We start from the raw sequence: 27,721 nt of genomic DNA, 5'->3' as shown, positions 1-27,721 counted from the left end.
TAAAGGTACCCTGGGATGGGAAGTCCCGAAATAAAAGGAAAAGTGAAACACTGTATCAGATTTACCATGAAAAACCATGGCATGGGCAAATCAACATAGTGACAAAATTCTTAACTAGAGAAATTAAGCTGACCTATGTAAAACCCTAGAGAATAGTTGTATTTCAAATATTAGTTTAAAATAACTGATTATTATTTCCTGTCGACATGTAGAATAAATAAAATATTTCGACGAGCTGTGAATAAGTGTTGCACTATGTTTTCTCCATAGCTTTTGCTCAAGTGTTGTATAAATACCTGTATTTATGAATTCTTATATAATTTTCTTTTAAAAATTTATTAGAATGCCAGAAAATGAATCAAATTCATTGTCAAGAAAACTCAGCAAGTTTGGATCCATGAGTTATAAGCACCGGTATAGGTAAATGGCATTTTTCCTTGGGGAAGGGTGTGTGTGTATGAATAAATAAATATTGAGTTCAGTTGTCCACATACATGCACATTAAAGTTTATGACTTAAATCTTTTTTCTTTTTCTACAGTGCTCATGAATTTCAAGTGTAACAGTTTATTAAAACTTTCTTGACAGGGGCACCTGGTTGGTGCGTCACTTAGGCATCCTAACTTGATTTTGGCTCGGGTCATGATCTCAGGGTCATGAGATTGAGCCCCTCTTTGGGCTCCACGCTGGGTGTGGAACCTGCTTGGGATTCTGTTTCTCCTTCTCCCTCTGCCCCTTCCCCACTCTCCTCTCTCTCTCTGTCTGCCCTATGTCTAGAAAACAAAAAAATTTGACAAAATCAGCCTTTCAGGTTTAAGTTAGGGCTTTTAGAATGTGGTAAAGTTTATTATCTTCAGACATACATTTCGATACAATTATTACTTCATTTCTAATTATGTTTTTTTAAAATTTTATTTATTTCTTTGACAGAGACAGATCACAAGTAGGCAGAGAGGCAGGCAGAGAGAGGAGGAAGCAGGCTCCCTGCTGAGCAGAGAGCCCGATGCAGGACTCGATCCCAGGACCCTGAGATCATGACCTGAGCCGAAGGCAGAGGCTTTAACCCACTGAGCCACCCAGGCGCCCATCTAATTATGTTTTGATTATGAAACAAAGTAGATATTCTGAATTGGAGCTGAATGGTGTTCTTCGAACATTGACTTGATCCCCTGTTGTAACACAATGTATACTTTATATTGTGGATCAAATCATGTTTCCTGCTGCATAAAGCCTACATGTAGTAATGCTGTAATGATATCTAAACTTGACTGAGCAGTTACTAAGTGCCATGTATGGTGGTAAATGTTTTTCATTTATTGATTCATTGAATCATTGCAGTCTTCTTAACGTTATCCTCCTTAATAGGTGAGGAAACTAAGATTCAGAGATGTTGAGTCACTCTTCAAGGTAACACAGCCAGGAAGAAGGAAATGGGGGGTGGTCCCCTTCCTGGCAGTCTAACTTAAAAGGCCTTGCCTTTGGCCATTAGGCAAACGTGAACATGTTGCAGGAAAAGGCTGATTGAGTCTAATACCAGCATTAAAAATGGGAACCTTTGATGTTGTAAAAAAGAACTTGTGTTTCAATTCAATCTGTTAGAGGCCTTGCAAGCCAAGGTATTAGGTGCCCAGAGATAGAAAGAATCTGGTCTAACCACTTCGGTATAAATAAAGCTACAGCATTATTCAGGGAGTGAAAAGCAGGTCCCAGGCCCTGTAAAACTCAGGTAGGGTGTAGGAGTGCCACTCAAGAAGTAGGACACTGTTCTGTCACTTCCACTGGAGACATCGCTAAATGAAATGCTTACCTTGGAGACTTAAAAAATAAAGCCAAGTCAGGTGTTGGTAGGACAGTGATATGCCAAACTTTAACTCCTCTTTTTTAAACCCACTTTTTTGGGTCCTGAATTTGAAATGAGAGATAGCCAATAAAAGAGAGATTAATAATAAATGCTTAGTGCATTAATGGTCACATATTATTCACTTCGGTACTTGCTCATTTGATGACTTAAAACTTAACTATTATTGGGGCACCTGAGTGGCTCAGTGGGTTGAGCATCTACCTTCGGCTCAGGTCATGATCTTAGCCCACATCGGGCTCTCTGCTCAGTGGGGAGCCTGCCTCCCCCCTCTCTCTGCCTGCTTCTCTGCCTACTTGTGTCTGTCAAATAAATAAATAAATAAATAAATTCTTTAAAAAAGAACTTTATTATTGTATTATAGATGTTCTTGGTATTTGTATGAAACTGTTCATCGATACTTAAAAATTTAACCTTTGGGTCATTAAGGTTCTTCCCTAGTTAGTGCTATAATTAACAAGGAATTTAAGGAAAGAATATTTACTTTTATACTGAGAAGAACTGATAGTATTTGGGCTGTTTTTCCAGTTGGGGCATAAAACATTTTTGGGGTTATCAGGAGAATGTGTAAATCTATTTCCCTGTCACTGAAATGAAGCTAGTGAAAAGACATCTGTCAGTGTTCATGCTATTAAAATTGTAATTATGCTGTTTAACATATGCTGTAGTTGGTTTCCACAAATTTACCCATACCTGATTTCTCAAATTTATTGAAATGCAAATGTTGTGGCTACTGGGAATTATTATTAGCAGGTTATTGGATTTTGCATATTAAATATCATTTCTTCCGAGAAAGTAATTAAAGGTAACCTTTGCAGAATTGGAAGCTCTGCTAAATCTGTTCTAATTTTGTGGATGGTATTAACTCCCCAGTAAGTCTTAATGAAACCCAAATCTCCGTGTCTGTGTAGGAAGCATTAACATTACACCATCCCTGAAGAAAGATGTTTCAACCCCACTGCCCAGAGCTAGGCTCACACAGAGATGGGTTTCTTGACTGCTGGGTGGTCACCAGCCCGTGGACCATTAATTGTCTAAAGAGGAAAAGCAACCAGCCTTTAACAAACATCATATGGTTACTCCTTTCTTGAAACACTCTGGAGAAACCGTGGAATAAAAGCAGAGTTCTGGAAACATGGGCAGCCCCCTCCTCTACCCAGCAGGCCTTCAGAGCATGGGGGATAAAGAACAGCATGACAAGTGATTGTGGTGTGTGAATGTGGGTGTCTGCGTGTTCTGTGAGTATAATTGTGTCTGTGTTTACAGTGGTGCGTGCGTGATGGAGGAAGACCCGAGTTCTACTCTTTATACTCTTTCCTGCATCTTGGGGCTTACAGAATACCAAGAAGATTCCAACATCCTTTAGAAATAGGAATTATTAAGAAGGAAAAAATTCAATGTTTTTAGTGATCTGTGACTGCCAGTCCTTTCAAAAATTCAAGGTTTGTGGGTAAACTGAGCTGAAATCAGAAATCTAATTCTTTTGTTGTTGTTTTATTATCAGATAGGAATAATTTGAAATAAGTTCTGATTAAATATTTTGTTATACACTGAGAGCTCTTTCTTTGAGCCCCTCAAAAACTGACTTTGCCTTCACCTGTTAAGTTCGTAGGTGACTCCTGGTTAGAATGAAGGGATGAGGTGTATAGAATTTATACTCCAGAAATGAGAATTAGGCATGAGAAATCCCCCTGGGGACCCAGCTGACCTTCTTATAGGACTGAAATCACATGAACTTCCCACATTTCTTTAAGTGTGGAGGAGACCATGCTCTCACGAGGACCTCTTTTGTGTCAGGTGCTTTAAATGTGTTGCTTTATTTAATCTGTTCAATGACCTGCCAAGGGAGGTGTCATATCCTCATTTATACAGATGAGAAATTTGAGCACCCCCCCAAAATAAAGTAACTGAACGGAAGACCTTGAACTAATAAGTGGCAAAGCTGGGATTTGAGCCCAGATGTCTTTACACTTGTTCCCTCTCCCTTACCCCATGGATTGCCAGTTTTGCCCTCCCCAGCAGAGTGTGTGGGCCAACATGGAAGGAGGCAGGGAAGTGGGTGATTATGGGGGAAGCAAAACTACTTCCTGTCACTACAGAGAGCCACTAGACAGGTATAGGAACTCTAACACTTTACATTGTAAATCTCTATTTTCATCCCATACTTTTTGCTACAAGAAAATAGCAAGAATACTGTCCATGAATATTTCTGCTCAGAAAGAGACTGCTAAGGGGCACCTGGGTGGCTCAGTGGGTTAAGCCGCTGCCTTCGGCTCAGGTCATGATCTCAGGGTCCTGGGATCGAGTCCCGCATCGGGCTCTCTGCTCAGCAGGGAACCTGCTTCCTCCTCTCTCTGCCTGCCTGCCTCTCTGCCTACTTGTGATCCCTCTCTCTGTCGGATAAATAAATAAAATCTTAAAAAAAAAAAAAAAAAAGAAAGAGACTGCTAAGTAGAAATATATTTTCAATGAGGAAAATGAGACTCCAAGAGATTTTAAAAAGAATCTGTTGAAGACCACACAGTGGTAACAGAGCTCTGATTTAAGCGGGCCTTGTCACCTCAAACCAGACGGCTCCATGTTCTGCCCTTTCTTCTGTGCCACCAGGCTGGGTGACAGCCGTCTGGAGGTCAGAAGACGGACTGTGGTCTGGAGCCCTGTACAGGCTGGGGCAGATCAGTTTATGTTTCTGGACCACAGTTTTATTAATCTTGTAATAGGATTTTCTTATTTCTCCTCTTTTCCTGAGAGAGAAACCATGAGGAAAAATTGAATGATAAAGTCAAATCTCATTATAAAATGCCACCGTGGCCCACATATTGGTTTATATTTTTCGGACAAATATTTCTTCCTCTCTGCAGTGAGGTACACAGTACCCAAGTCTTTCTGATAACAGAGAAAGTCTGTTGTAAGTGGCTCTTATCTTTATACCTCAAACCATTTATAATAATGGAATTCTGCTCTTTATGTGGATTTCTTTCTTTCTTTCTTTCTTTCTTTTAGTTTTTCAGGAGAGAGATGTTGCTACTTGTGTTACCTTATGGGCTACCTTTAAAAAAAAAATTTTTTTTTAGTGAAAGAAAATCTGTCATAGGTTTTCTCCTCTCCCTTCTGCCTGGTTTCTGTAAACTACTGAACACAAAGCACATTCACAGATAGAACCTGCCATTTAAATTCCCGTGGTAGCTCATACCAAGTGGTGTCCCCAATTAGCCTGATGAGGAGTCCCTTTTATGAGTATTTCAAGCATCTTTTTATTTCTAGTAAAGGTAATTGGGGTAGTCACTAGGGGAGACTTTCACAGAAGCACATAGGAATTTTGCTTTCTGAGTCTCCTTTCTTTTGGGGAGAGAGTCACTAATAATTATCCTGTAAATGTAGGAAGAATAAGATTTGAGCCATTAAAAGTCTGTTTTCCTCCCATACGTGGCTCTTTTTGTGATGAATCAAACTAAACATCCAGAAATGTATTTTTCCTGTACCTGAATGATATTATCCCCTGAAAGTCAGGATCACTCATTGGCTCAAATTCAGCAGCTGTGGAATAATTTTTCAGTAAGATGAATGTTCACTGAAATCCAGCAAGCAGAATTGCACAATTGCTCGGGAAGATTACTTGAAGATTAGTCCATTCCCAAGGAGAACTCACCTCCTTGCGTCCTCTGACTCTTTAGAGAAGCAGCACTTTGCATGGGCTTTGGGCTAGCTCTGAATCTTCCTGGGCACTTGATCTGGTGCAAGTGAGGAGAGCATAATACATGGTGGATTATGCCACAGCAGGGTTCGGGTAAAAATCATACCAAGTGGTCCTGTGGGGGAAGGGATGCTTTACAACTTGCTGTGTAAGTACAACCCAGAGACGTACTGATTCACACAGATTCATTGCTGTTGTTTACTTTAGCCCACTGTAATTTATTATTTAGAGCTAGAAGACCATGAGCATCCCCTATTTATAGCTCATCATTCTGCTTAAGTCTAAACCTAACTCCTTTAATAAATTTCTCCGTTTCTCCCTCTGAAAGATCATCCTTCTATCTAACCTAAGACTCTCCTATTAGCCCTTGGTTAACATTACAGTGAGAACCAGTTGAAAACGTGTATATACTCGGGGCCTGCGTGAGTCTGTCCTTTTTTCCCTCTCCAGACACTGTAGATATTCGAGTGAGCCAGTGCTTAATTTTGTGGCTGTGTGGTTTTATCTGTGCTAACCAAAATGTTGCATTTCCAAGTGGCAGGACAGCTCTGCAAATGAGTCGAGATCTTTCTATTCAGCTTCCTCGGCCAGATCAGAATGTGGCAAGAAGTCGAAGCAAGACGTACCCGAAGAGAATAGCACAAACACAGCCAACTGGTAAGTCACTGAAGTAACTTTGCATTTCCTTTTAGGGTGGTGATGTGAGATGTGTGCGGGTGGGCATAGCCGTGTAGTTTTCTTTTGTTAATGGTAGAATGTTTCATGTGGCCCTGAAAATGTCCCAGCAATTAGAAATTACTAATAAGTAGACCAGTAGCCTGAATCACCACAACCTGCTTGATGATTATATTTTCTTTTTGAAGAGATTAAATAAAATCCCAACTGAGTAATCTCTTGGCTTGATGTATCTGAGATTAGAACTGAAACTCTTAGCAAACGTTCTTTAAACAAAAAAAAATAAATAAATAAAAGGGAACACTATTGACGTAACTTAATCTGTACGGAATTCAGTGGACTTTTTGTAATTGTTGGTCTTTTGTTGTGAAATATATGGGCAGGAAAGTGATCACAGTGTACATACATACATGAATATATATGTACACTTGCACATACACACAGAAAACTTAATATAGCCTGTAGCCCCAAAGTCTCCCTCCCCAGCCAGAGATAATCCCCATCTGACTTTGTAATTATTTCCTTATTTTTTGTTATAATTTTAATACTATGTATCCTTCCCTGAAAAAACAAGTTTATTTTCCCTATCTGTAACGTTATGTGAATGAATCATGATGTGTATTGTTTCTGTTTTGCGTCTGTCACTGCTGTATGCCCTGTGTACTAAAGTGCATTCATTTTTCTTGCTGTGTTATATATTATATATATGTGTTATATATATATATATATATATATATATATATATTCTGTGTTATGATCATTTCTTTATCCATTCTACTATTGATGGGCATCTGGGTTACTCGGATTTTTTTTTAAAGATTTTATTTATTTATGTGACACAGAGAGATCACAAGTAGGCAGAGAGGCAGGCAGAGAGTGGGGGGAAGCAGGCTCCCTGCTGAGCAGAGAGCCGGATGCGGGGCTCAATCCCAGGACCTCAAGACCATGACCTGAGCCGAAGGCAGAGGCTTTAACCCACTGAGCAACCCAAGCGCCTCTGGATATTTTGTTTTAAATGAAGACTACTTCTGTAATAAAACCACCTAATCAGTTTTAAACCATGTTGAATGTTTAGAACTCACAGAATTGTACTGTAAAGTGACATTACACATTACTGAGTTTGATTTACTTTTAGGTCACCCTTGTCTAATACATTCCATGGACTTTTTAAAAGATTTTATTTATTTATGAGAAAGAGAGAATGCGCACCCTGGAGGGCAGTAGGGGGGTGTGGATTAAAGGAAGAGGGAATAGCAGATTCCACGCTGAGTATGGGGACTGACGTGGGGCTCGATCTCACTACCCTGAGATCATGACCTGAGCTGAGACCAAGAGACAGTTAACTGACTGTGCCACCCAGGCACCCCTGGACCTTCCTCATATACTGTCTCACTTGAGCCCACAATAACCCTGTGAGATAGGGCAAGGCAGAGAATATGTTCTTATTTTACAGATAATGAAGGCGTGATTCTGGCTGCAGGATGTGGGCAGGACTGGGATAAAAACCTAGCTCTCCTGGTTTTTGTTTTTACCATATTGTGAGAAATGAGTGGAATTTTTACTAACAGTAATCTCTGTCTGAACATTGCATGGCAATTGACATAGCATTGTGACATCCATTGCTTCATTTAATCCTTATGCTAAGTCTGTGATGGAAGTGTTTTGCTCTGTAGCTCCTGACTGAGAATGTCACCTGACTTACTGTTCGAAAGTTAAATTAGATCTGACTATAGGTCCCTCCCTCTCACTGAGCTGGGAAGAAATTAAATTCTTTTGCAGTGGCAAAAATAAGACATGATTTGCACTTGGTTACTTTGTCACATGAGTATTATCATTATCCCTGTTTGGCTGGTGAGGAAACTAAGATTTAAAAAGATAATTTGTCCAAGATTATATAATAAATAGGTGGCTTAGGATGAAAATTCTAGCCTGAATAGTTAATGTCTTTATCTTAAATTTTTTGTATTTATCTTTGTACATTAATCTTAAATCCCATTTGGATCAAATGTGGTGTAATTAATAATCGAACTTTCAGATCCTATGCTGTGTCTGAATTGCCATGCCTCATGAAATTATCCAGACCATCTTCAAATCAATATTTCATCCTATTCGAGATGGGGGATTCACACTTTCTTTTTATACAAACCTCAGGTAGCTCCTTTTCTTCTAAAAAGAAGAATACTGCTCTAATACTGTCTTTATGTATAGGTGTGTGGCTCTCCTTGGATGCCCAAATTCCAGTAGCTGATTAATTTAGGAACAGGAATTTATGATTTTGTTTCTCTCTCTCTCTCTCTTTTTAAAAATAGACTTATTTATTTATTTGAGAGAGTGATAGAGTGAGCACAGGCAGGAGGGGTAAAGTGAGAGGGAGAGAGAGTCTGAAGCTGACTCCATGCTGAGTCCAGAGCCTGACCCCAGAGCTCCATCTCAGGACCCTGAGATCATAACCAGAGCTGAAATCAAGAGTCAGCATTTAACCCACTGTGCCACCTAGGTACCCATGTTTTGTTTCGTTTTAAAATTTTTAAAGATTATTTATTTATTTATTTGATAGCGAAATCACAAGTAGTTGGAGAAGCAGACAGGGGTGGAGAGGGGACAGGCTCTCCACTGAGCAGAGAGCCTGATGCGAGGCTCCACCCCAGGACCCTGAGATCATGATCTGAGCCGAAGGCAGAGGCTTTAACCCACTGAGCCACCCAGGCACCCCCTGGGGACCCATGTTTTTGTTTTTCTCTTAGGCAGAGAACAACCCACGAGGATGGTATTGAACCCAAATATCCCCCCACTCCCCACTCATCTTGTGTTGAGTCTCTCTTCCGTAGGGAATGAGGGTGTGGTGAATGTACCACCCAAGTTTCTCAAGGACATCCTCTCAGCATCTGGGAAATCTTTTTAAAATGCAGCACATCATGGGGTGCTGGGGTGGCTCCGTGTGTTAAGTCTCTGACTCTTGATTTCAGCTGGGGTCTTGATCTCAGGGTTGTGAGTTCAAGCCCCACATTGGGCTCCACACTGGGCATGGAGTTTACTTTAAAAAAAAAAGTGCAGCACATTATTTATTTATTATCATAAAAGCTGGCTGGCTCAATTGGTAGAGCGTGCATCTCTTGATCTCAGGTTCCTGCGTTCAAGCCCCATGTTAGGTGTAGAATTTACATAAAAATACATGTATACATACATACATGCTTGTTTTAAGAAAAGTTAGGAAACTTAGAACCTTTCATCTCAGAAGAAAAAAAATCTTTCATCTTCAATTCCATTCTTCTAGTACTTAACACTTTATTATATAGCCTTCTAGTTTTTTGTATATCTTTTCTGCAAAAGCGATATAGTAATCTTTTACAATCCACTTTTCTTATTTAATAATATATCATGGATATGTTCTAATAAGTTTTGAAATGTTCTTAGCTCTATTTTATGATCTGTATGCTTTTCCACCACACAGATGTACAGACATGACATAACTTATTCAACCAGTCTTCAGTTCTTGGATGTTTAAGCCACTTGAAATTTTGAAGACTATAAATATAACTTGAGTGAATCTCCTTGTGGTGATTGCTTAAAGCATTCATGCTACTTTTTTACATATATATATATATATATATATATATATATTTAAGATTTTATTTATTTATTTGACAGACAGAGATCACAAGTAGGCAGAGAGAGAGGAGGAAGCAGGCTTCCTGCTGAGCAGAGAGCCCAATGTGGGGCTCGATCCCAGGATCCTGGAATCATGACCTGAGCCGAAGGCAGAGGCTTTAACCCACTGAGCCTCCCAGGTGCCCCTATTACATATATTTTAAATAAGAGTATATTTTCAACATTTTTAATCTAAAAAGGATTAAACAAAGCTGTGTTTAGAAACTAAGACTTTGCTGTGTACACCTTTCACTTTGATTTTGAATTACTTTTAGCCTGACTTACCAAGCCCAGATTCCACAAAACCCTGATATGTTCTGGGATCCAGAGGCGACCCTCCTTGTGACGGTGTGACTGTCCTGGGTCGGGAAGGACCACATAGCAAATGCCAGTGATGAGGTGTTACAGCTGCTGTCACACACAGGGGGAGGATGTGGTTGAGGCTGGGATTGATGTTGTTCTGCTTTTTCAAATCTTGTATTTTCTTTTTCCTCTAATTCAAATGTACTCTGCTTCGAGCCTCAATTGAACCCAGCTGGTGGTCTCAACCATGCAGACTCTTAAGGTCATGGTGGGGTTCAGACTCAGACCAGAATATTGGAAGAGGGTCCTCCTCTCTTCACCTACATTAGTCACTGCTGTGCTCCTTGTCACAGCCCGCTGGGCCCCAAGAAGATGGGTGGTTCTTTGTGAAACTGGGCTGCGATGTGTGTGAGAGGAAGGGGACTCCAGTGAGCAGGAACTCTGGTGAGCCTGAGGACCTGCTGTGCTTAGCTTCAAGCCTACCTACAGAGATAGAAGATCGAGATCGGAGATCGCACTGCCAGTCCCCCTTGAAGGTGCCGCTGCCTGGGGGAAGGAGGGGATGTTTGAGGGAGTGGCCTTTAGGTCACTGGGTGGCTGCAGCCCTCTGGCCTCTGTTTCCTTCTCAGCCACTACAGGCAGTCCTTCAGCCCTCCCCTTCCTCCCCCCACACTCCCAGCTCTGGCAGCCTCCTTCCTTAGAAGCTCCCTGTTTCATGGGTTTCATGGGTGGCTGGGCAGGAAAGAAACAATAGCTCTCGTTTTGTTTTGTTTTAATTACTTTTTTTCTGACCCAAGGAAACAAAAATATTACTTTACTAAATGACGTTGCCACAGTTATTTAAATTTTCCTTTAAATATTTTGACAAAGTGGCAACAAGCTGATATTGAGACATAGAAAAAGTTAATTCGATTGTACTGTATTTGGCAAAAATGGGAGTTACAGCTTAAACAAAAGATAGGTTTTTTTTTTTTAACTCTAAACAGAGCAGCTATTAATGTTCATAGATTAAATTCTGCTGATATTTTCCCTAAAAATTTTTTTTTAGAACTACAGTTTCAGGAGTTCTAGATATAAATTCTCACCTCATTTAACATCTATATATAATAAAAACCAAATTGTGTTAGGAGGCCTTTGTTTTTTGTTAGTTTATAACATTGATAGTGCATGATTTGTTACTGTAGGAGACATTCTTTTATTTCTGAAGTTAAAATAATTCAGTCTAACTTAGCGACTACTCCCCTTAACTTGTGTTTCAGTCGTCTGCAAATTTAAAGTGCCTTTTTTTTTTTTAAACCTCTCCATCATGAGTAATAAATTCCCTGGTAGCAAAAAAGCCATTGTGTTTAGAGTCCACAAAGATTGGGCCTCCGCACCTCTAGGAGGAAGTGCATTCCAGAGTTAAGAGCCCTGCACCTAGCCTGCCTCTGCCCCACCCCAGGAGGGCAGCACCCGGGCAGGCCGCCAGAGCATTCCTGCGAATCTCCAGGGCTTCAGAGGGAGCTTGGGGGTAAAGCAGGAGGCGAGAGGGCAGGAAGGAGAAGTGCATATTTGTACAGCCCTTTCTCTGACAAGGCCTTGGCAGCTCACATAGGTGGGTTCCTGTCAGAGGAGAATCGGCTCTAAGTAGGCAGTGCGGACAGCATATTTGGCTGTAATCCATAATTAGCTGGAAGAAAAAGTATGGGGTGAAGCCATTTGCAATGGATAAACAATGCTGTGATTGTTAGGTTCTTAACCATACCGCACTGATGAACAGAGAAATAAATAGTTGCAGTGTAGTCTTTGGACAACTGAAAAGCAGGATCTGCCGACATGTTGGCATTCCCACTCAGCCTTTGTGGAAAAGACTGCAGACACACTGCCCCGGGGCTGACAAAAATGACTTCTGAGTGAGGTTGGTTTGTGCTGGTCCGTAAGCAGACAGCTGCTGCTCAAGCCAAGCCCCTTGTTTCTATGCAGGAGAGTGGACCTGGTGTTGCCAAAACTTATAGTGTTTTGAGGGAAGAATAAAATTTTGCATATTTATGTAAACTTAGCAGAATTTTGAATACTGGCCATTTCATTTTATTTTATTTTTTAAAGATTTTATTTATTTATTTGACAGAGATCACAAGTAGCCAGAGAGGCAGGCAGAGAGAGAGGAGGAAGCAGGTTCCCTGCTGAGCAGAGAGCCTGGTGTGGGGCTTGTTGTGGGGCTCGATGTGGGGCTCGATGTGGGGCTAGATCCCAGGTTGCTAGGATCATGACCTGAGCCGAAGGCAAAGGCTAAACCACTGAGCCACCCAGGTGCCCCTGGCCATTTCATTTTAAAAGACAGTCTCTTGTGTGCTAAGGTGGAACCTCCCTGAGGTCCAGATGTGGTGGGAGGGCTGCCTCTTTGGAACCCTGATTGACAGCTGGTGTGAATGGCTGAGCCACCTGCTCCTGGGGTTCACTGTAGGCTTCCCAGCAGGCTTCCCAGCATCCCCTGTGAGCATCACTAGATGGGGTTCAGTACTCCATGACTGCTAGCACAAGCATTTTTCTGTTAGTAGGTTAGTTGGCTCCAGCAGGGGCTGATGGTGCCATGCAGCTCTGGACCTCCCACGTGGGGAGCTTACTAGCATCCACTGGTAATCTGAAGCAGATGCATCCCAGAGCAGGAGACAGAAGAATACTTCGGTAGAGTGAAGATGGTTTCATTTGATGCCATATAGAGCTCTGGGCTGTTGAGAACTAGTCATGTCAGGGCAGTAATGGTCATTCACTGAATACTCCCTGTGATTGGCACATTGTGTGAGATGTGATGTCAGCAGAAGCCCAGCTTGGCTTGTGGTGATCAGAAATATGTGTTAAAAGGCTTTGTAAAGCAGAAAGGCAAGCTGTGTGAGCAGAAACCAATGTCAGACTGGGGCAGGTTGATCTGGTGAGCTGCCTCTGATAAATTCAGGTTTATCCCCCGTAGCCCATGTCCTAACCATGCAATGTTCTGAAGACATTTAACCTGCCAGAGCCTCAGTTTCTTTGTCTGTCAAATGGGGATATTACCCCCTTGCCTCACAGGTTGTTCAGGGGGTGCTGTCTGAAATGGGCAGAGCATAATGTTGAGCACATGTAGGGCTTGGTATATTTTGAGTTTTTCTCTACAAAACCAAAGGAACTCTCTCTTACACATTGTGTCTTACACATTGTGGACCAGTCGGGAATCCCCTGGTCAGTCTGAATTGTGTTTACCCTGTAGCATCAGTGTCACATCCAGAGGATAATAAGATTATATGGAGGAGGTGTGGCCTTTTGAGGGTGATGGTGGAGAGCAAATGGGGCTTCAGAAGGAAATTGGATACCCTTTATTCTAGAAGGTTTTATATAGACAGGGTGTATGGGAAGTGGGCAGGTCATAGTGCCGTGTGTGTGTGTGTGTGTGTGTGTTTGTGTGTGTGTGTGTGTAGGTTTCTCCTGCCTCGCCTACCTCCAGATCTCTGGGTATTCCAGGGCAGCTGCTGGCAGGCAGTGTTACTAACCCAGGCTTGGGGGATGTCCTGCCAGTTGTGTTCCTCCTCCTCAGAGTAGCCAGATTTCTTCTCTGATTTTTATCCTCTACCCCATGTTGAACACTCTCCAGCCACACTGGGTGATTCCATGGCCATGAATTGGGAACAACAGATTCTTTACAGTGAATTCATAATCCGATGGGATTGTATAATAGTTTTAGAACTCAGATAATCATTCCGTCTTCTGTCTAAAGGTGGTTTCTCCTATTTGGAGTAATTAGTTGCTAGGCCTACCCACGAGCATTTTTCATGTCAAGCAGACAATGGGAACTGATGACAAAGGGCAAAGAGCAAAGTGCTCAGGAGAGGAAAGGAGAGTTGTTGAATGAGGAATAAATGGAAGCCAGGGCTCTGGATCCAGAATTTTGCAAGTTTAAGTCCCAACCTCAAGACGTTATTAGATCTGCTATTTTACTTATACAATATGAGCAGACCTATTGCCGTGTTTGTCATTACAGAGACTGGAAACTACCTGAATATCCATTAGTAGAGAATTGGCCTAATAAAAGAAAACTTGTGTAACCCGCAGAAATACCACGTCCCTTTTACAAGAAATCTGAGGGCACGGTTTGATTCTGTGTTGGTCTAATTCTGCAGTCCTCCATCATCTACCGTGAAAGGCTGGGTTCCCTGAGGAGCTCTGCAGGGAGAGCAATGTTCATGAGTGGCAGTCACTGAGCATCACTGTGTGCCTGGCACTATACTAGGCACCCCACAGATAGTATTGCACTCTTTTTTTTTTTTTTTTTTTGAAGATACTGTGACTCATAATGTGTAGGTGACAAGACAGAGGGGGACTTGTCTAGGGCCCCAGGCCTGGAATTTGAACCCAGGTCATTTTAGAGAGGAAAAGCAAAAAGGTGGTACATTTTTGCTCATATGGAGTGATCTCTGGGACATGGTATAAGCAAGGAAAAAAAGTGGGGGAGGGGACAGCAGCATATACTGTGCTCCCAGTATATAAAAGTACAGAAATCAGAGATGGGGGCCGTACGTACATACATACATACTTGCACAGAGGATACAGGAGAAAGTAGTAACAGTAATGGCTCCAGAAAGGGTTGAAAGTCTGAAAGCCTGGGGATCAGGAATGGGAGACGGGTTTTTTATACATATTCTTTAATAGCATTTGCCTTTTTTTCTTTTCTCTCTCTCTCTCTCTTTTTTTTTTTTAACCATGTTGTACTTTTTAAAAAGTTCTACAGGTAATTGTCGTGATGCGTTGAGTTAGCAAAATGATTTCAGATGCTCATTCAGGTCTCTCTAATGGATATGTTTTTGAAAAGCTTAGATGAGGACACATACTATGCTAGGAAACGTGCCTCATAATTTATGGGGAAACTAACGGAACAGTACAAGATTGATCATATGAAATTCAAAATTCAGGATTTCTACTGTGTTGTAACAGATAATGCAACCCCAAACTTCAAGGCACGGGGCATAAGACATTCATATCTGTTCATTTTTAAAAAATACTTTATTTATTTATTTATTTATTTATTCATTCATTCATCCATTTATTTATTTATTTATTTATGTGAGCATGAGAGGAAGAGTAGGATTGGGGTGGAGGCAGACAGAGAATCTCAAACCGACTCTGTATCAAGTGTGTAGCCCAACACGGAGCTCAGTCTCATGACCCTGAGATCATGACCCGAAATGACATCATGAGTCTGATGCTTAACAGAGCCATCTAGGCACCCTCATATCTGTACATTTTAATCCAGAACATTGTATTAGAGGTCATTAAGTCACAGCATGCTTTCTTTCAAAGGAGGAAAACTCAAGGTAGGACCCAGAGTCCTTAGATTAATTATAGGACAGTCATTTTGTACTGGGGGTAAGAAAACTTACGCCCAAAGAGGTAAAATGATTTGTAAGTGCAGCATGTTCTGGAACCTGGAGGGGATCTGCATGAGAGTCACTGGGACTCTGACAAGTGTCTGGAAGAAGATTGTGTCCTGATAGGTCTTTAGGCATTGTGGAGTGTTTGCTTATTCTCTCTGGGTCAGAAGAAGACAGGAAGGGAAGAAATTAGTATACATTTTCATATACGGGAATTCAAACAAGCATTCTATCAAGACTATTATATGGCTAGTTTTGGAGAGGCTCTCTAGAAAATTTAACAGTGTTAATTTTGTTTGAGAGAGCTGTGATTGTGACACTCCTCCTTCAAGGTAACAAATCAGAATTAGATCTTCTACTGAGATAATGATCCAGATTTGTGATTCCTGCTTCCTTTTTTTTTTTTTTTTAATTAAAATATTTTATTTATTTGTCAGAGAGAGAGTGAGAGTGGGAGCAAGCAAGCACATAAGCAGGCAGAATGGCAGGCAGAGGCTGGAGAGAGAAGCAGGCTCCCTGCCAACAAGGAGTTTGATGCAGGACTTGATCCCAGAACCCTGGGATCATGACCTGAGCTGAAGGCAGCAGCTTAACCAACTGAGCCACCCAGGCATCCCTCCTGCTTTATTTTTATCCGGACTAGAAGAACTTCTGACAGTCTTAGATTATCTTATTTATTTATTTATTTATTTATTTGACAGAGAGAGAGAGATCACAAGTAGGCATAGAGGCAGGCAGAGAGGGAGGGGGAGCAGGCTCCTTGCTGAGCAGAGAGCCTGATGCAGGGCTCGATCCCAGGACCCTGGGATCATCACCTGAGCCGAAGGCAGAGGCTTTAACCCACTGAGCCACCCAGGCGCCCCTTAAATGATCTCTTGACTAATTATTTAAGCAGCTAGCTGCCTGGAGAAGTTACGTAGTAAAGTAGGAGGAGATAAAAAGGTACACTGATTCAAGTAAATTTGAATTCCTGGTCTAACTTGGCTGTGACCTGTGACGCGTCATTCAGCATTCTGATCTGTCATCTCATTCTCCATAAAATAAATGAACTGGGTACGTAAACACTAGAGGTCCCTCTTATTCCTTTTTTTAAAAGATTTACTTCTGGAGAGAGGGAGTGAACACTGCACTGGGTTAGGGGCAGAGGGACAGAGAGAAGCCTACTCCCTGCTGGGCATGGAGCCTGACTTGGGGCTGGATCTCACAACCCTGAGATCATGAGTGGAAATTAAGAATTGGACTCTTAACCCACTAAGCCACCCAGGTGCCCTGAGATCCTTCTTCTTGCTAAAAGTCTCTCTTCTTTTCTTTGGCTTCTTTGTCATAGAGTTAAAAGGACCAAACATGAAAAAAGATTTTGGAAAGCTTTCTTCAAAAGTTTTTTAATTTAATCATCATTTCAGAAGACTTAATGGGCTTGTGAAAACTGTATTTCAAGATCACAAAATACATTTTTCTCACTGGAAATATACAGTTTTTTGCACACTTCTATATACAGAAGTATGGTTGGTTCCTCAAAACTTGAGTTCCCAAATGAAATTCTTACTGACAAACTGAATAAAATTAATTGCAGCAAGCTTTGCATTAATATACTTTTTCAAACTATTCTTTTAGTCAGAATTGACCAGATGAATCTGGATTTTACCTCTTTGGTTAACTCATGGTTAGAAATTAGTACTGCCTTGCTGGGTACACAGAGAAAGGGGCCTTTCTGGACAGGTTTTTGCATGGTGTTGTTTCTGTTTGACTTCTGTGTGACTATAACTGAAGTTTTTTTTGTCTTTTTGTGAACCTACTTGTTCTGTCAGAAATCAGCAGCGTGAGTTGTTTCCACATTGGCAATTGTTTGTGGTCACAGTTCCCGAGTCCCTGCCTTGATTTTACAAACCATTCAGATGAATTTTTCTGTTTTTTCACCCCTCTTTCTTTATAGGTGGAGGTTCAAGGGTGTCTGTCAACTGCTTGAGATTGTTTTGAGATGGATGTCCTCCTAGGCAGATGGCATCTGAGGGTGTCCCCTGTTTGTTTTACTCTCAGATTCAGGTTTCACAGTGATTTCTCTGTCAGCATCTTCTTCAGACTCTGTTAGAGAGTATCTGGGATTGATTTCTGTCATGTGCTTTCCTTACTTACTGGTATCAATGTGAAAAATGGTTGAGTTCCTAGAGTTTAGGTATTTTGGTTGGTCTAGGGAGAGGAGGTGAAGTGAGGTAAGGTAAAAAAAGGAACTACCTTCACTGTGGAGCAGGTGCCGTGGTTGGCACTTTGAACAATGCACAATGCAAATCTGGGACCAGGAGGCCTTACTCTCTTCTGTCTCCCAGGGTGAGAATGGGGCATCTGAGGAAACTGCCCATTATCTTTCTCCAGAGAAGCTGGGATCGGAGCCCAGATTATGAGTCACTCAGCTGGGGAGAGCCACCTCTTTTGAGTCCACTGTTACAGCCCAGGTTCCAGGCACACCCATAAACAGAGAACTGGGTTCACAGAGAAAGAATAGAGGAGACACACTGTGAGAAACACCAGAGGACCACGCAGCTCTGAGAAGACAATGAGGGTAGGAGACAGGAGCCATGAATTCCAATCCTTGAGGTCCTGCTGTGTCTTGAAGATGAATCCCTAATTTGAGGTGGTTTCCTTGCACCTGAACAGTGGATAACGTTACTTCTTTTGGTAACCCCATGGGGAAGGTGGGTGGTATTCTCATTTTACCCATGAGGAAACTGAAGCTTAGAAACACAAAGTACTCATTCAAGTTACACAGATCCTAAGAGCAGTGTCCAGATGTGAACCCGGGCGTTTGGTGTATTAAGGCATCTATTTGGAAAGTAAATGGAAAAATAAAAGAGGCGAAAGGCCTCAAATTATTTGAAAATACACATCTCCAAATTTTCCCACTATTGCATGATTTCCTTACTTACTGGATCAACTTGTTTCCACAGATAACTCTGGAGAAGACAGTACGTTCTGCTAATTTATAGAGGAGCAGCAGGTCAGTCTGCTGCTATATCAAGGCATTTTTTCTTTTTAAGGAATTATTTAAGTTCTTTAGGACCTTTTCTTAGCAAAGAGGGGGAAAGGCAGGAACAGTGTTAACTGTGAGAAGGAGCAGGTAGATCACATAGGCAGGTGTATATTTGTTCAAGACTTTTCCTTAGTTGGCCCTCTTTTCTATTCTGCCTTGAAGCTGTTGTTTATTTTCATTCAATAAAAGATTTCTTAATATATAGCAAATCTGGTTAGATGTTCTCTAAAAAGTTATTATTTTCACTCTTCCCATGAGTGTTTAGCATTCCACGCATACCAAGATTAGAAAAGCAAGCAAACCTAAAGGCCTGTGGTATATTAAATATCATAGCTTTAGTGAGTTACCATTATGATACTTTTTTCCACCTTTCCATTTCCTTTAATCAAGAGTTTATTGAGCACCTCTCTGGCATAAGACTTGTGATATTATGATTTAGAGTAAGAAATACATATTTGGTCTTTATTCTCTTTTCTGGTTTCTGGTGCAGCTCCTAAAACCATTGGAATTTCCTAAGTGATAAGAGCACTAAAGGTAAAGGAGCATCTTTTGTTATTCATAGCCAGCCCCTTTTAGCCACACCTGTGTTTGTGTGGGTGAGGTGAATTCTGGGAAGTCCCTAAAGATGGAGGCTGGTTGCCAGGGGGAACCAACCATAATTAAGGAGTTGGAATTTTCAGCCCCACCCCATGACTTCTGGGGAGGAGAGCAGTGTTAGAGTTTGAGTGCAATCAGTGATAGTCAACGGTTTCATCAGACATTCCTGCTTATTGAAGCCTCCGGAAACACCCAGAAACACCCAGAGGGTGGGGTTCTGAGGGGTGGGTGAATTCGTGGAGTTGAAGTGAGTGGTGCTTAGGGCCCTTTCTCATACGTTGCCCTTTTGCAGCTTTTCCATTTGGCCATTTTTGAGTTTCATCCTTTTTTAATGAACTGGTGATCTAATAAGTAAGTTGCCTCTCTGAGTTCTGTGAGGAGGGGGCAGTCTTGATGGACTGAGGCGTCAGCCTGTGGGATCTGACATCTCTGGGTAGATAGTGTCAGAATTGAGTTAAATTGAAGGCCACCCAGTCAGTGCCCTCTGAGAATTGAAATGCTTGTAGCTGTTGCATAAAACATGCAGTGGAGACCCTTTTCCACAGAGCACAGAAAAGTGAATAAAACTTGGCCCCTGGACTAGGGAAATTAGTCAGAGAAAATAATAAAGTGGTTATTTTATGCTTATTAAAAGCCAAGCACTGTGTTAAGCACTTTATTTATTTATTATTTTTAATTTTTTTACTTTAAGTAGGCTCCACGCCCAATGAGGGGCCTGAACTCAGCAATCCTGAGTTCAAGGGTTGCACACTCCACTGGCTAAGCCAGGCACCCCAGGCATTTCCTATGAATTACCTAATTCTCATTCAATAAATTGTTGGTGAAACCCCTATTTTATTGATGAGAAACCTGAGGCCCAAAGGGAATTAAGAACTCATCCAAGCTCATGCAGGCGGGTAAATTAGCAGAGTTGAGAAGCAGATGTGGGTTTGTCTGACTTCCAGTCTTGTGCCCTTAACCACTTTATCCAACTAGAGAGGTAAAAGCTGTGCTCCCATGTGGGTAGGATATTCCAGTGTCATAGAGCCGAGTTCTCAGAGAGCTGCAGTGTTCAGGAGGAGCATCTGCTCATGACTGGAGGTAATCTGTGGTTAAGGCAGTGGGTTAGGAGAAGGCTGGCTGGATGAGGACGGTAGTTGTCAGGCTGGGTTCTGCAGCTCCCGGGGGGGAAGGAGATACCAGTGGACTTCCTTGAGGGCTCTGTGGATACAGACAGTTTCGATTCAGTCACTTTTCAGATTCTCTTTCCTGAAGGGAGTGTGCCTGCTGTATGTAGTAGACTTGCTGGCTCTTCTCTGCAGCCTACCTTTTTTTAAAAGTTTTTGTTTATTTTTTATTTTTTCAGCGTCACAGTATTCATTGTTTTTGCACCACACCCAGTGCTCTATGCAATCTGTGCCCTCTCCAATACCCACCACCTGGATCCCCCAACCTCCCCCCCACCCGCCCGGCCCCTTCAAAACCCTCAGATTGTTTTTCAGAGTCCATAGTCTCTCATGGTTCACCTCCCCTTCCAATTTCCCCCAACTCCCTTCTCCTCTCTAACTCCCCATGACCTCCATGCTATTTGTTATGCTCCACAAACAAGTGAAACCACATGATAATTGACTCTCTCTGCTTGACTTATTTCACTCAGCATAATCTCTTCCAGTCCTGTCCATGTTGCTACAAAAGTTGGGTATTCGTCCTTTCTGATGGAGGCATAATACTCCATAGTGTATATGGACCACATCTTCTTTATCCGTTCGTCCGTTGAAGGGCATCTTGGTTCTTTCTACAGTTTGGCGACCGTGGCCATTGCTGCTATAAACATTGGGGTACAGATGGCCCTTCTTTTCACTCCATCTGTATCTTTGGGGTAAATACCCAGTAGTTCCAGCCTACCTTTTACCAATGGACCTAAACAAAGGCAGACCTTTTCCTCATCTGGAATCTGTTCTGCTGTTTTGTCCTTAAATGATAAAAACCTCCTGAGTTAGTGTCTGGAAACTAAATGGCCTTAATTATTAAACAACACCTCCTTTTCTTTTTTCTTTCTTCTCCCCTCCTTTCTTCTTTTCTCACCTCCCCTCTTCTCTCCTTTTTTCCCCTTATTTTTTAAAGATTTATTTATTTATTTCAGAGGGAGAGAGTGAGTTGGGGGGAGGCAGAGGGAAAGAGACAGGGGAAGCAGACTCCCCACTGTGTGGATAGCCTGATGACACAAGCAGGGCTGGATCCCCCAGGAACCCGAGATCATGACCTGAGCTGAAAGCAGGAGTCAGACATTCAAACTACTGAGCCACCCAGGTGCCCCAGTGACACCTCCTTTTCTAAGTCATTTCTTCATTTTGACTTTGGACAAAACTGAAGGAGGACCCAATTGATTTGTCATCTGATAGAACATTTGAAATAATTTTAAAGATGTTTTATTTATTTACTTGACACAAAGGGAGAGAACACAAGTAGGGGGACCAGCAGGGAGAGGGAGAGAGAAAAGCAGGCTCCCCACTAATGGGGGAGCCCAGTGCGGGATTAGATCCCAGGACCCTGGGATCATGACCTGAGCCAAAGGCAGACGCTTAACGACTGAGTCTCCCAGGTGCCCCGAAATAATTTTAGATAATATATCACTGATAGACATGTAAGTCATAGAATTTCTGTAATGACATTGTGTTCATAACAGAATACATGCAACTCTACTTATATGTGAACAAGATTTCTCGGCATTGAAATCTACCTAAAAACAGGAATAGAATTATTGCTAAACTGTTTTACTTAGCATTCTTCAATGCATTTAACCTATGTCATCATTGAGAAGACAAAACTACCTTGTTCATCTCATTAAGAATTACTTTTTAAAATTAACATATAATATATTATTGCTTTCAGGGGTGCAGGTCTGTGATTCATCATCTTACATAATTCACAGCACTCACCATAGCACATACCCTCCCCAGTGCCCATCCCCCCGCCACCCCATTCCTCCCACACCCCCTCCATTCCAGCAATCCTCAGTTTGAGTCCTGAGATTAAAAGTCTCTTAAAGTTTGTCTCCCTTTCCGGTTTCATTTTGTTTCATTTTTTTCCCCTCCCTTCCTCTATGATCCTTGGAAGAATTAACTTTTTAATTAAAATTTACTTTTTTACTTGTAATAATTATTTAACAGTTTGGTACAATAATAATCTGTTAATGATTATAATGTCTTAGTTCAGAAGAAATTTTTAACATCTAGAACTTTATGGGCATGGGAAATAAAACTTAAATTTATTTATTTATTTATTTATTGTCACAGAGAAGTGAGATAGGGTGATAAATAAAACTTTCAAGTGTAAACATGTATTACTCTGGGATTAATTTTTCCAGAGAAGGTGGAATTGAAATGTAAATACAAGGAGAGAAAAGAATGCCATGAAATTTCCAACTGTAGCCTCATTTTATCTAATTTTAAAATGGATGACTGTGGGTATCAAATTTCTACGGTATTACATTGGATACATTAAAGAGAGTCATGAAACAATTCCATTTTAAAGTGTCAATATTTACTCTATGCTGTAAATGATATTCTTTGGTATTATTTAAACTTTCTTTTTAAAAGTGAAGTGTACTTGACATACAATATCCTATTAGTTTCAGATGTACATCATGGTGATTTGATATTTCTGTTCACTATGAAATGATCCCAATGATACATCTAGTTAACCATTTGTTACCATACAAAGTTGGAACTATTTAGACTTTTGAGAAGAAACTTTAGATATCACCTTAGAAACATGCACTGAGGCACAGTAGTTTTTCAGATTCTTTTGGTGAGTCCTGGTTGAAAAGCTGAAAGAACAGTAAGTTAAGGACTCTTCGATATGAGCTTAATGGAAGCAGAAAAAAATAAGAATTTTCCCAATTGTACTTTAGCTAAATAAGTATTTTTAAAGCAATTTTTATATACAGTTATATGTGCTTTGTATACATTTTATATACTATTATAATTGCATCAAATAAAAACCTCTAAAGCATACTCCTCTGGAACAGAACCAACTTCAGGTTAGAGAAGGAATTATCCTTCTGCCTATGCAAGGTGAGATAAATTGTTTGACAGGAGCTGACTGGAGAAGTTTTGCTTTATGTTCCTCTAAACTACATGGCCTTGTTGGAGGTGATTGGGGAGTGCAAGAGTTCTGTCAGGGTAGGATGTGAACGTCTACTCAGTCCTTTTCCCCTGAATTGTGTTCTCCTATCAGGGAAGAAACAGATTGTATTTAAGTGATTTACCACCTCTTGATTCCAGCCAGCTATTCGTAGATAGGTGCTGTCATTGAGCCTACGGGTGTTCAGAGAAAAGATGGCGCCCATCTGCTGCTGCCATGTCTGGCAGTTGCTCCAGCACACGCAGGTGTAGATCCCAAGCCCTTTGGTTAGAATCCTTTCATTCTACTCTGAGCACCTCAGGGAATGAACAGATGACTTCCCAGGCTCAGAAGTGCCTTTCTTGTTTTGGAACTTGGCATTCTGACCCACAAGGACAGATGCCTGGGACCACCTCTCTCTGTGTGTGCCCCTTGGTAACTCTGCCAAAGGCATCAAGGATGCAGTGCCTTCCTTTCCACTCAGGTCATACTCCCAAGCTGATCATTTTGGTCATGAGGAAAGCACAGGGATCCAGGAGAGTACTGGGTTGGGGAAGAAGAAATTGGAAGCAGACCAAGCAGAGAAAGGATCTTTCATGTGTAGGCATATTTTCCTAGCCAACCTTCTCATCCACACCCAATTCTTTATAATTTACCCTCCAGCTTTTTAGCAGAAAGCCTTGTTTGATCTTGCAGTTGACATGTAGTAAAATCAGTGTCTCAAAAGTCTGTATATTGGGGCATCTGGGTGGCTCAGTCGTTAAGTGTCTGCCTTCAGCTCAGGTCAGGATCCCAGGGTCCTGGGATGGAGCCCCACATCTCAGTGGGAAACCTGCTTCTTCTCCCTCTCCCACTCCCCCTACTTTGTTCCTGTTCTCACTGTCTCTTTCTCTCTCTCTCTCTCTCTCTCTCTCGCTGTCAAATAAATAAATAAAAATCTTAAAAAGAGAGGGAGAGAAGAGAAGCAGGGATCTTGGGGTGCCTGGGTGGCTCAGTTGGTTAAGAATTCGACTCTAGATTTTCGCTCAGGTCATGGTTTCAAGGTCATGAGATTGAGCCCCATGTTAAGCTCCATGCTGGGCACAGAGCCTGCTTAAGATTCTCTCTCCCTCTGCCCCTACCTCCTTAAAAAAAAAAGAAAGAAAGCAGGGCTCTGGCTGCCTGTTTGCCTTGAATGGGCTGATGTCAGGCATTTGAACTTTAAAGAATTAACCATTAGCTGCTGAAAATCTTTTATTTTCTAAATTGTGTGTTTTGAGACTCAGTTTTGTTTTACCTGTTTTAATGAATGACTGTTCTGCCAAATTTTCCTGTTGGACCATAATTTGTGATGTTAGAAAAATGTCTTATTTTCCCAATTTGCCATACTTTCTGCCATTTTTCCATAGTACCCAGTCTAAGGTTGGTGAGACCAAGGCAAAATTACCTTGTACTCTCAGTGTAACAACTAGAACTAAGCTGTATTTCCAATTATTAGCTTGTTCTTAATTCATGAATAGCACTTTTTTCCCCTGATAAATTGCATTGGGTTAGCTAATGTAAAATCAGATTAGTTTTACTGAAACCTAATACGTAATTATTGTGTTGGGAATGGTTATAATCTGTCTTGGTTATTTGTCTTAAGCATCAGATACAGGGTTTTTTTTTTATATATAATTTAGATAAGAAAAAGTGAATAAATGGGATAAAATTTAAACCTCAAAATTTAAAAATTTATCATATTTGAGAGTTCTTTTAATGAAATCATTTATATATTACAGTCCTGCTTTACTTACTGGCTATTTGTCCTTTCCCTCATACAACTGAAAAAGGCATTTTCACTTGTCAAATACATCTTTTTTCATTTAACGCCACACATTCATCCTCATGCCCACTCTGTAAATTAAAAGCATTGGCAACATTTAAATAACATCAAAAATTTAATTTAGGTTGACAGGTGTCAAATTGAGCACAAATAGATTTTGTGAGACCCCTAGTACCATTTAAATGCAAAGTGTTTTTATAACTGAAAATCCATGTATATTCATCACCAAGTCTTGACATCCTAGGGCTGACTTTTAAGAATTGCCTCCAGGTCAAGTAGCTAAATAGATCCTGGGAAAGTTGATTCTTTTTCTGACAGCCACTTCTCCTAAACTGAAGGCCAGGGTCCTTTAAGGTGAGCGCACTCAAAGGTGAACAGAACCAAACCACACAAAAGCCTAGTAGTGGTCTGATGCACATGGACCGAAAGCGTTTGCCTATAGGGTGTTGAAATTGAACAGGCAAAATGCCACAGAGCTGGCATTGTAGTGTTGCCTAAACTGTAGGGAGTTGTGTGCGCCCATATTAAGCTGCAGTGACTGACAGCCCAGAGAAGGAATTAGATACGGCTCCTTAATAGACAATGGCAGTTCCCTGATGAGCTACTCTTCCAAATGGGACTAGCCTCCTGAAATAAAGCCCGTTGTCTTTTTAATGTGAGTACGATGTGTAATGAATTGGGTGCTCCTAACTGTAAGTGGTCTTGCTAGCATTAATATATGTTTTTTAAGATTTTACTTACTTATTTGACTGAGAAGGGTCAGAAAGCACAAGCAGGGGCATCATTAATACTTTATCTAAAATAAAATATAGATTTACAAGGAGACTTAATAACCAATATCAAAAACCAAATGTCAATAACCATATATCAATAAATTATCAATAATTTAGTTAGTAAAATGCTGATATCAATAACAGATTTCTGTTATAATCTACAGCTGTCATTTAGAAAAACAGTGAGTTATGGCAGAAGGTAGTTTTCAAAACTCTAGGAAGTAGCCTAGTCCTGTAGGATATGGCTACAGATCCTCTTTCTGTATTTCCCATAGCTCCACATACAGATTTTTTTTTGGGGGGGGGGCTTAGTTTTCATACATCTACAAAATAACATCATTATAGTGAATGTTCCTTTCTAGTGGAAAAAATAGAAACAAGCACGTCCCTTAGAGTAGACCTTTGTGGATTGATGCCTACCACAGGTAAAGCACTGTGCTAATAGGGAGCAGTACAGTAATGTGTCCTTCATTTTATTAAGATTTTTGTGGCCTAAACATTTACTAATAATTAAAAAATAATTTTAGTGTATATTTTACTAAATATATACATAATTCATATTTCATAATTCGTTATCTCTAGATATTTTAGATGGAAAACAGTTGTTTGCCCCAAATGGAGTGATTTGTATAATGTAGGAAAATTGCCCTCAATATTTTATTTCTTGAAGTAGATAGTGGCTAAATAGCTGTTCATTTTATAATTATTTGTTAAACTGTTTGTATCTATATGTTATATTCTTTTCTGGTGGTCTATTATAATTTACAATGAAAAAGGAGTGAGGGAAAAGGATTTTTCCACCCTGGAAATATCTCCTAGAGCAGTGCCTGGAATTCCATTGTGATCAGTTAATTATTTTAGTTAATATTTGGCTTCTCCTTTTCCTCTTTACAATGGAACTATTCTCTGGCCAGTAATACTTGAAAACACAAGCCTTTTAGTGTGATGGGTTTGTTTCTCCATAGCCCAGGCATCTGAGCCTATGTACAAGGGATGGTTCGGAAAGGTGCTAGGATGGAGTTGGGGGAAAAGAAGCTTGAAAGGAAAACAGGAGTACATATCAGAAACATGGAGAGTCAGGAAACTTCAATAATGGGAGGCTTGGGTGGCTCAGTCAATGAAGTGTCTGACTTTGGCTCAGGTCAAGACCCTGGGGTCCTGAGATCAAGTCCTGTGTTGGGCTCCCAGCTCAGCGGGTAGTCTGCTTCTCCCTCTCCTTCTGCCCCTCACCGCACTCATACTCTCCTTCTCATAGACAAATAAATCAAATTAAAAAAAAAAAAAAAAAGGGGAAACCTCAATAATGTGTATCTATTTCTCTCGCTTTGGTAGAGTTCAGTAACCAACACAACCCAGCTTGACTGAATTGCTTACCTTTCTTCTCAAATGGTACTGTGATAACATCTCACTCGTTTGACCTACTTAGCTAAAATATGGCACTTTAAAAGTATAGTTATTACTTTTAAGTGCACCTTTAGCAACATACAGAAAGGTAAGAAATATTGCCTAATTAGGGCTTTTTCAGAGTCTTACATCTATGAATAGAAAAGCCCAAGTTATAGTTAGCAAATGAGTGTCGTACGAGGGTATCCTTCAGAAATGCTCCCACAAAGTTCATGCTTATAAGTAGCTTCCCCCCACCCCCCCGTACTCTCTTTTCCTCAATCTTTTTTTTTTTTTTTTTTAAAGATTTTATTTATTTATTTGACAGAGAGAAATCACAAGTAGGCAGAGAGGCAGGCAGAGAGAGAGAGAGGAGGAAGCAGGTTCCCTGCTGAGCAGAGAGCCCGATGCGGGACTCGATCCCAGGACCCTGAGATCATGACCTGAGCCGAAGGCAGCGGCTTAACCACTGAGCCACCC

The 27,721-nt window shown here is 40.9% G+C and overlaps 1 protein-coding gene across 3 annotated transcripts in view; it reads left to right on the top strand.

Annotated features, from left to right (window-relative positions):
* Positions 1 to 27,721, top strand: part of EPB41L4A (erythrocyte membrane protein band 4.1 like 4A) — a 255,958-nt gene that overhangs the window by 176,212 nt on the left and 52,025 nt on the right. For all 3 annotated transcript variants that reach the window (XM_059175658.1, XM_059175656.1, XM_059175657.1), the window contains exons 11-12: positions 343 to 420; positions 6,087 to 6,208. In XM_059175658.1, the coding sequence (XP_059031641.1) occupies positions 343 to 420; positions 6,087 to 6,208 (200 nt within the window). The remainder of the gene's footprint in view (positions 1 to 342; positions 421 to 6,086; positions 6,209 to 27,721) is intronic.

This window comes from Mustela lutreola, chromosome 5 (assembly GCF_030435805.1).
Source record: "Mustela lutreola isolate mMusLut2 chromosome 5, mMusLut2.pri, whole genome shotgun sequence".
Lineage (NCBI taxonomy): Eukaryota > Metazoa > Chordata > Mammalia > Carnivora > Mustelidae > Mustela > Mustela lutreola.
This window is presented reverse-complemented; position numbering and strand designations above follow the sequence as displayed.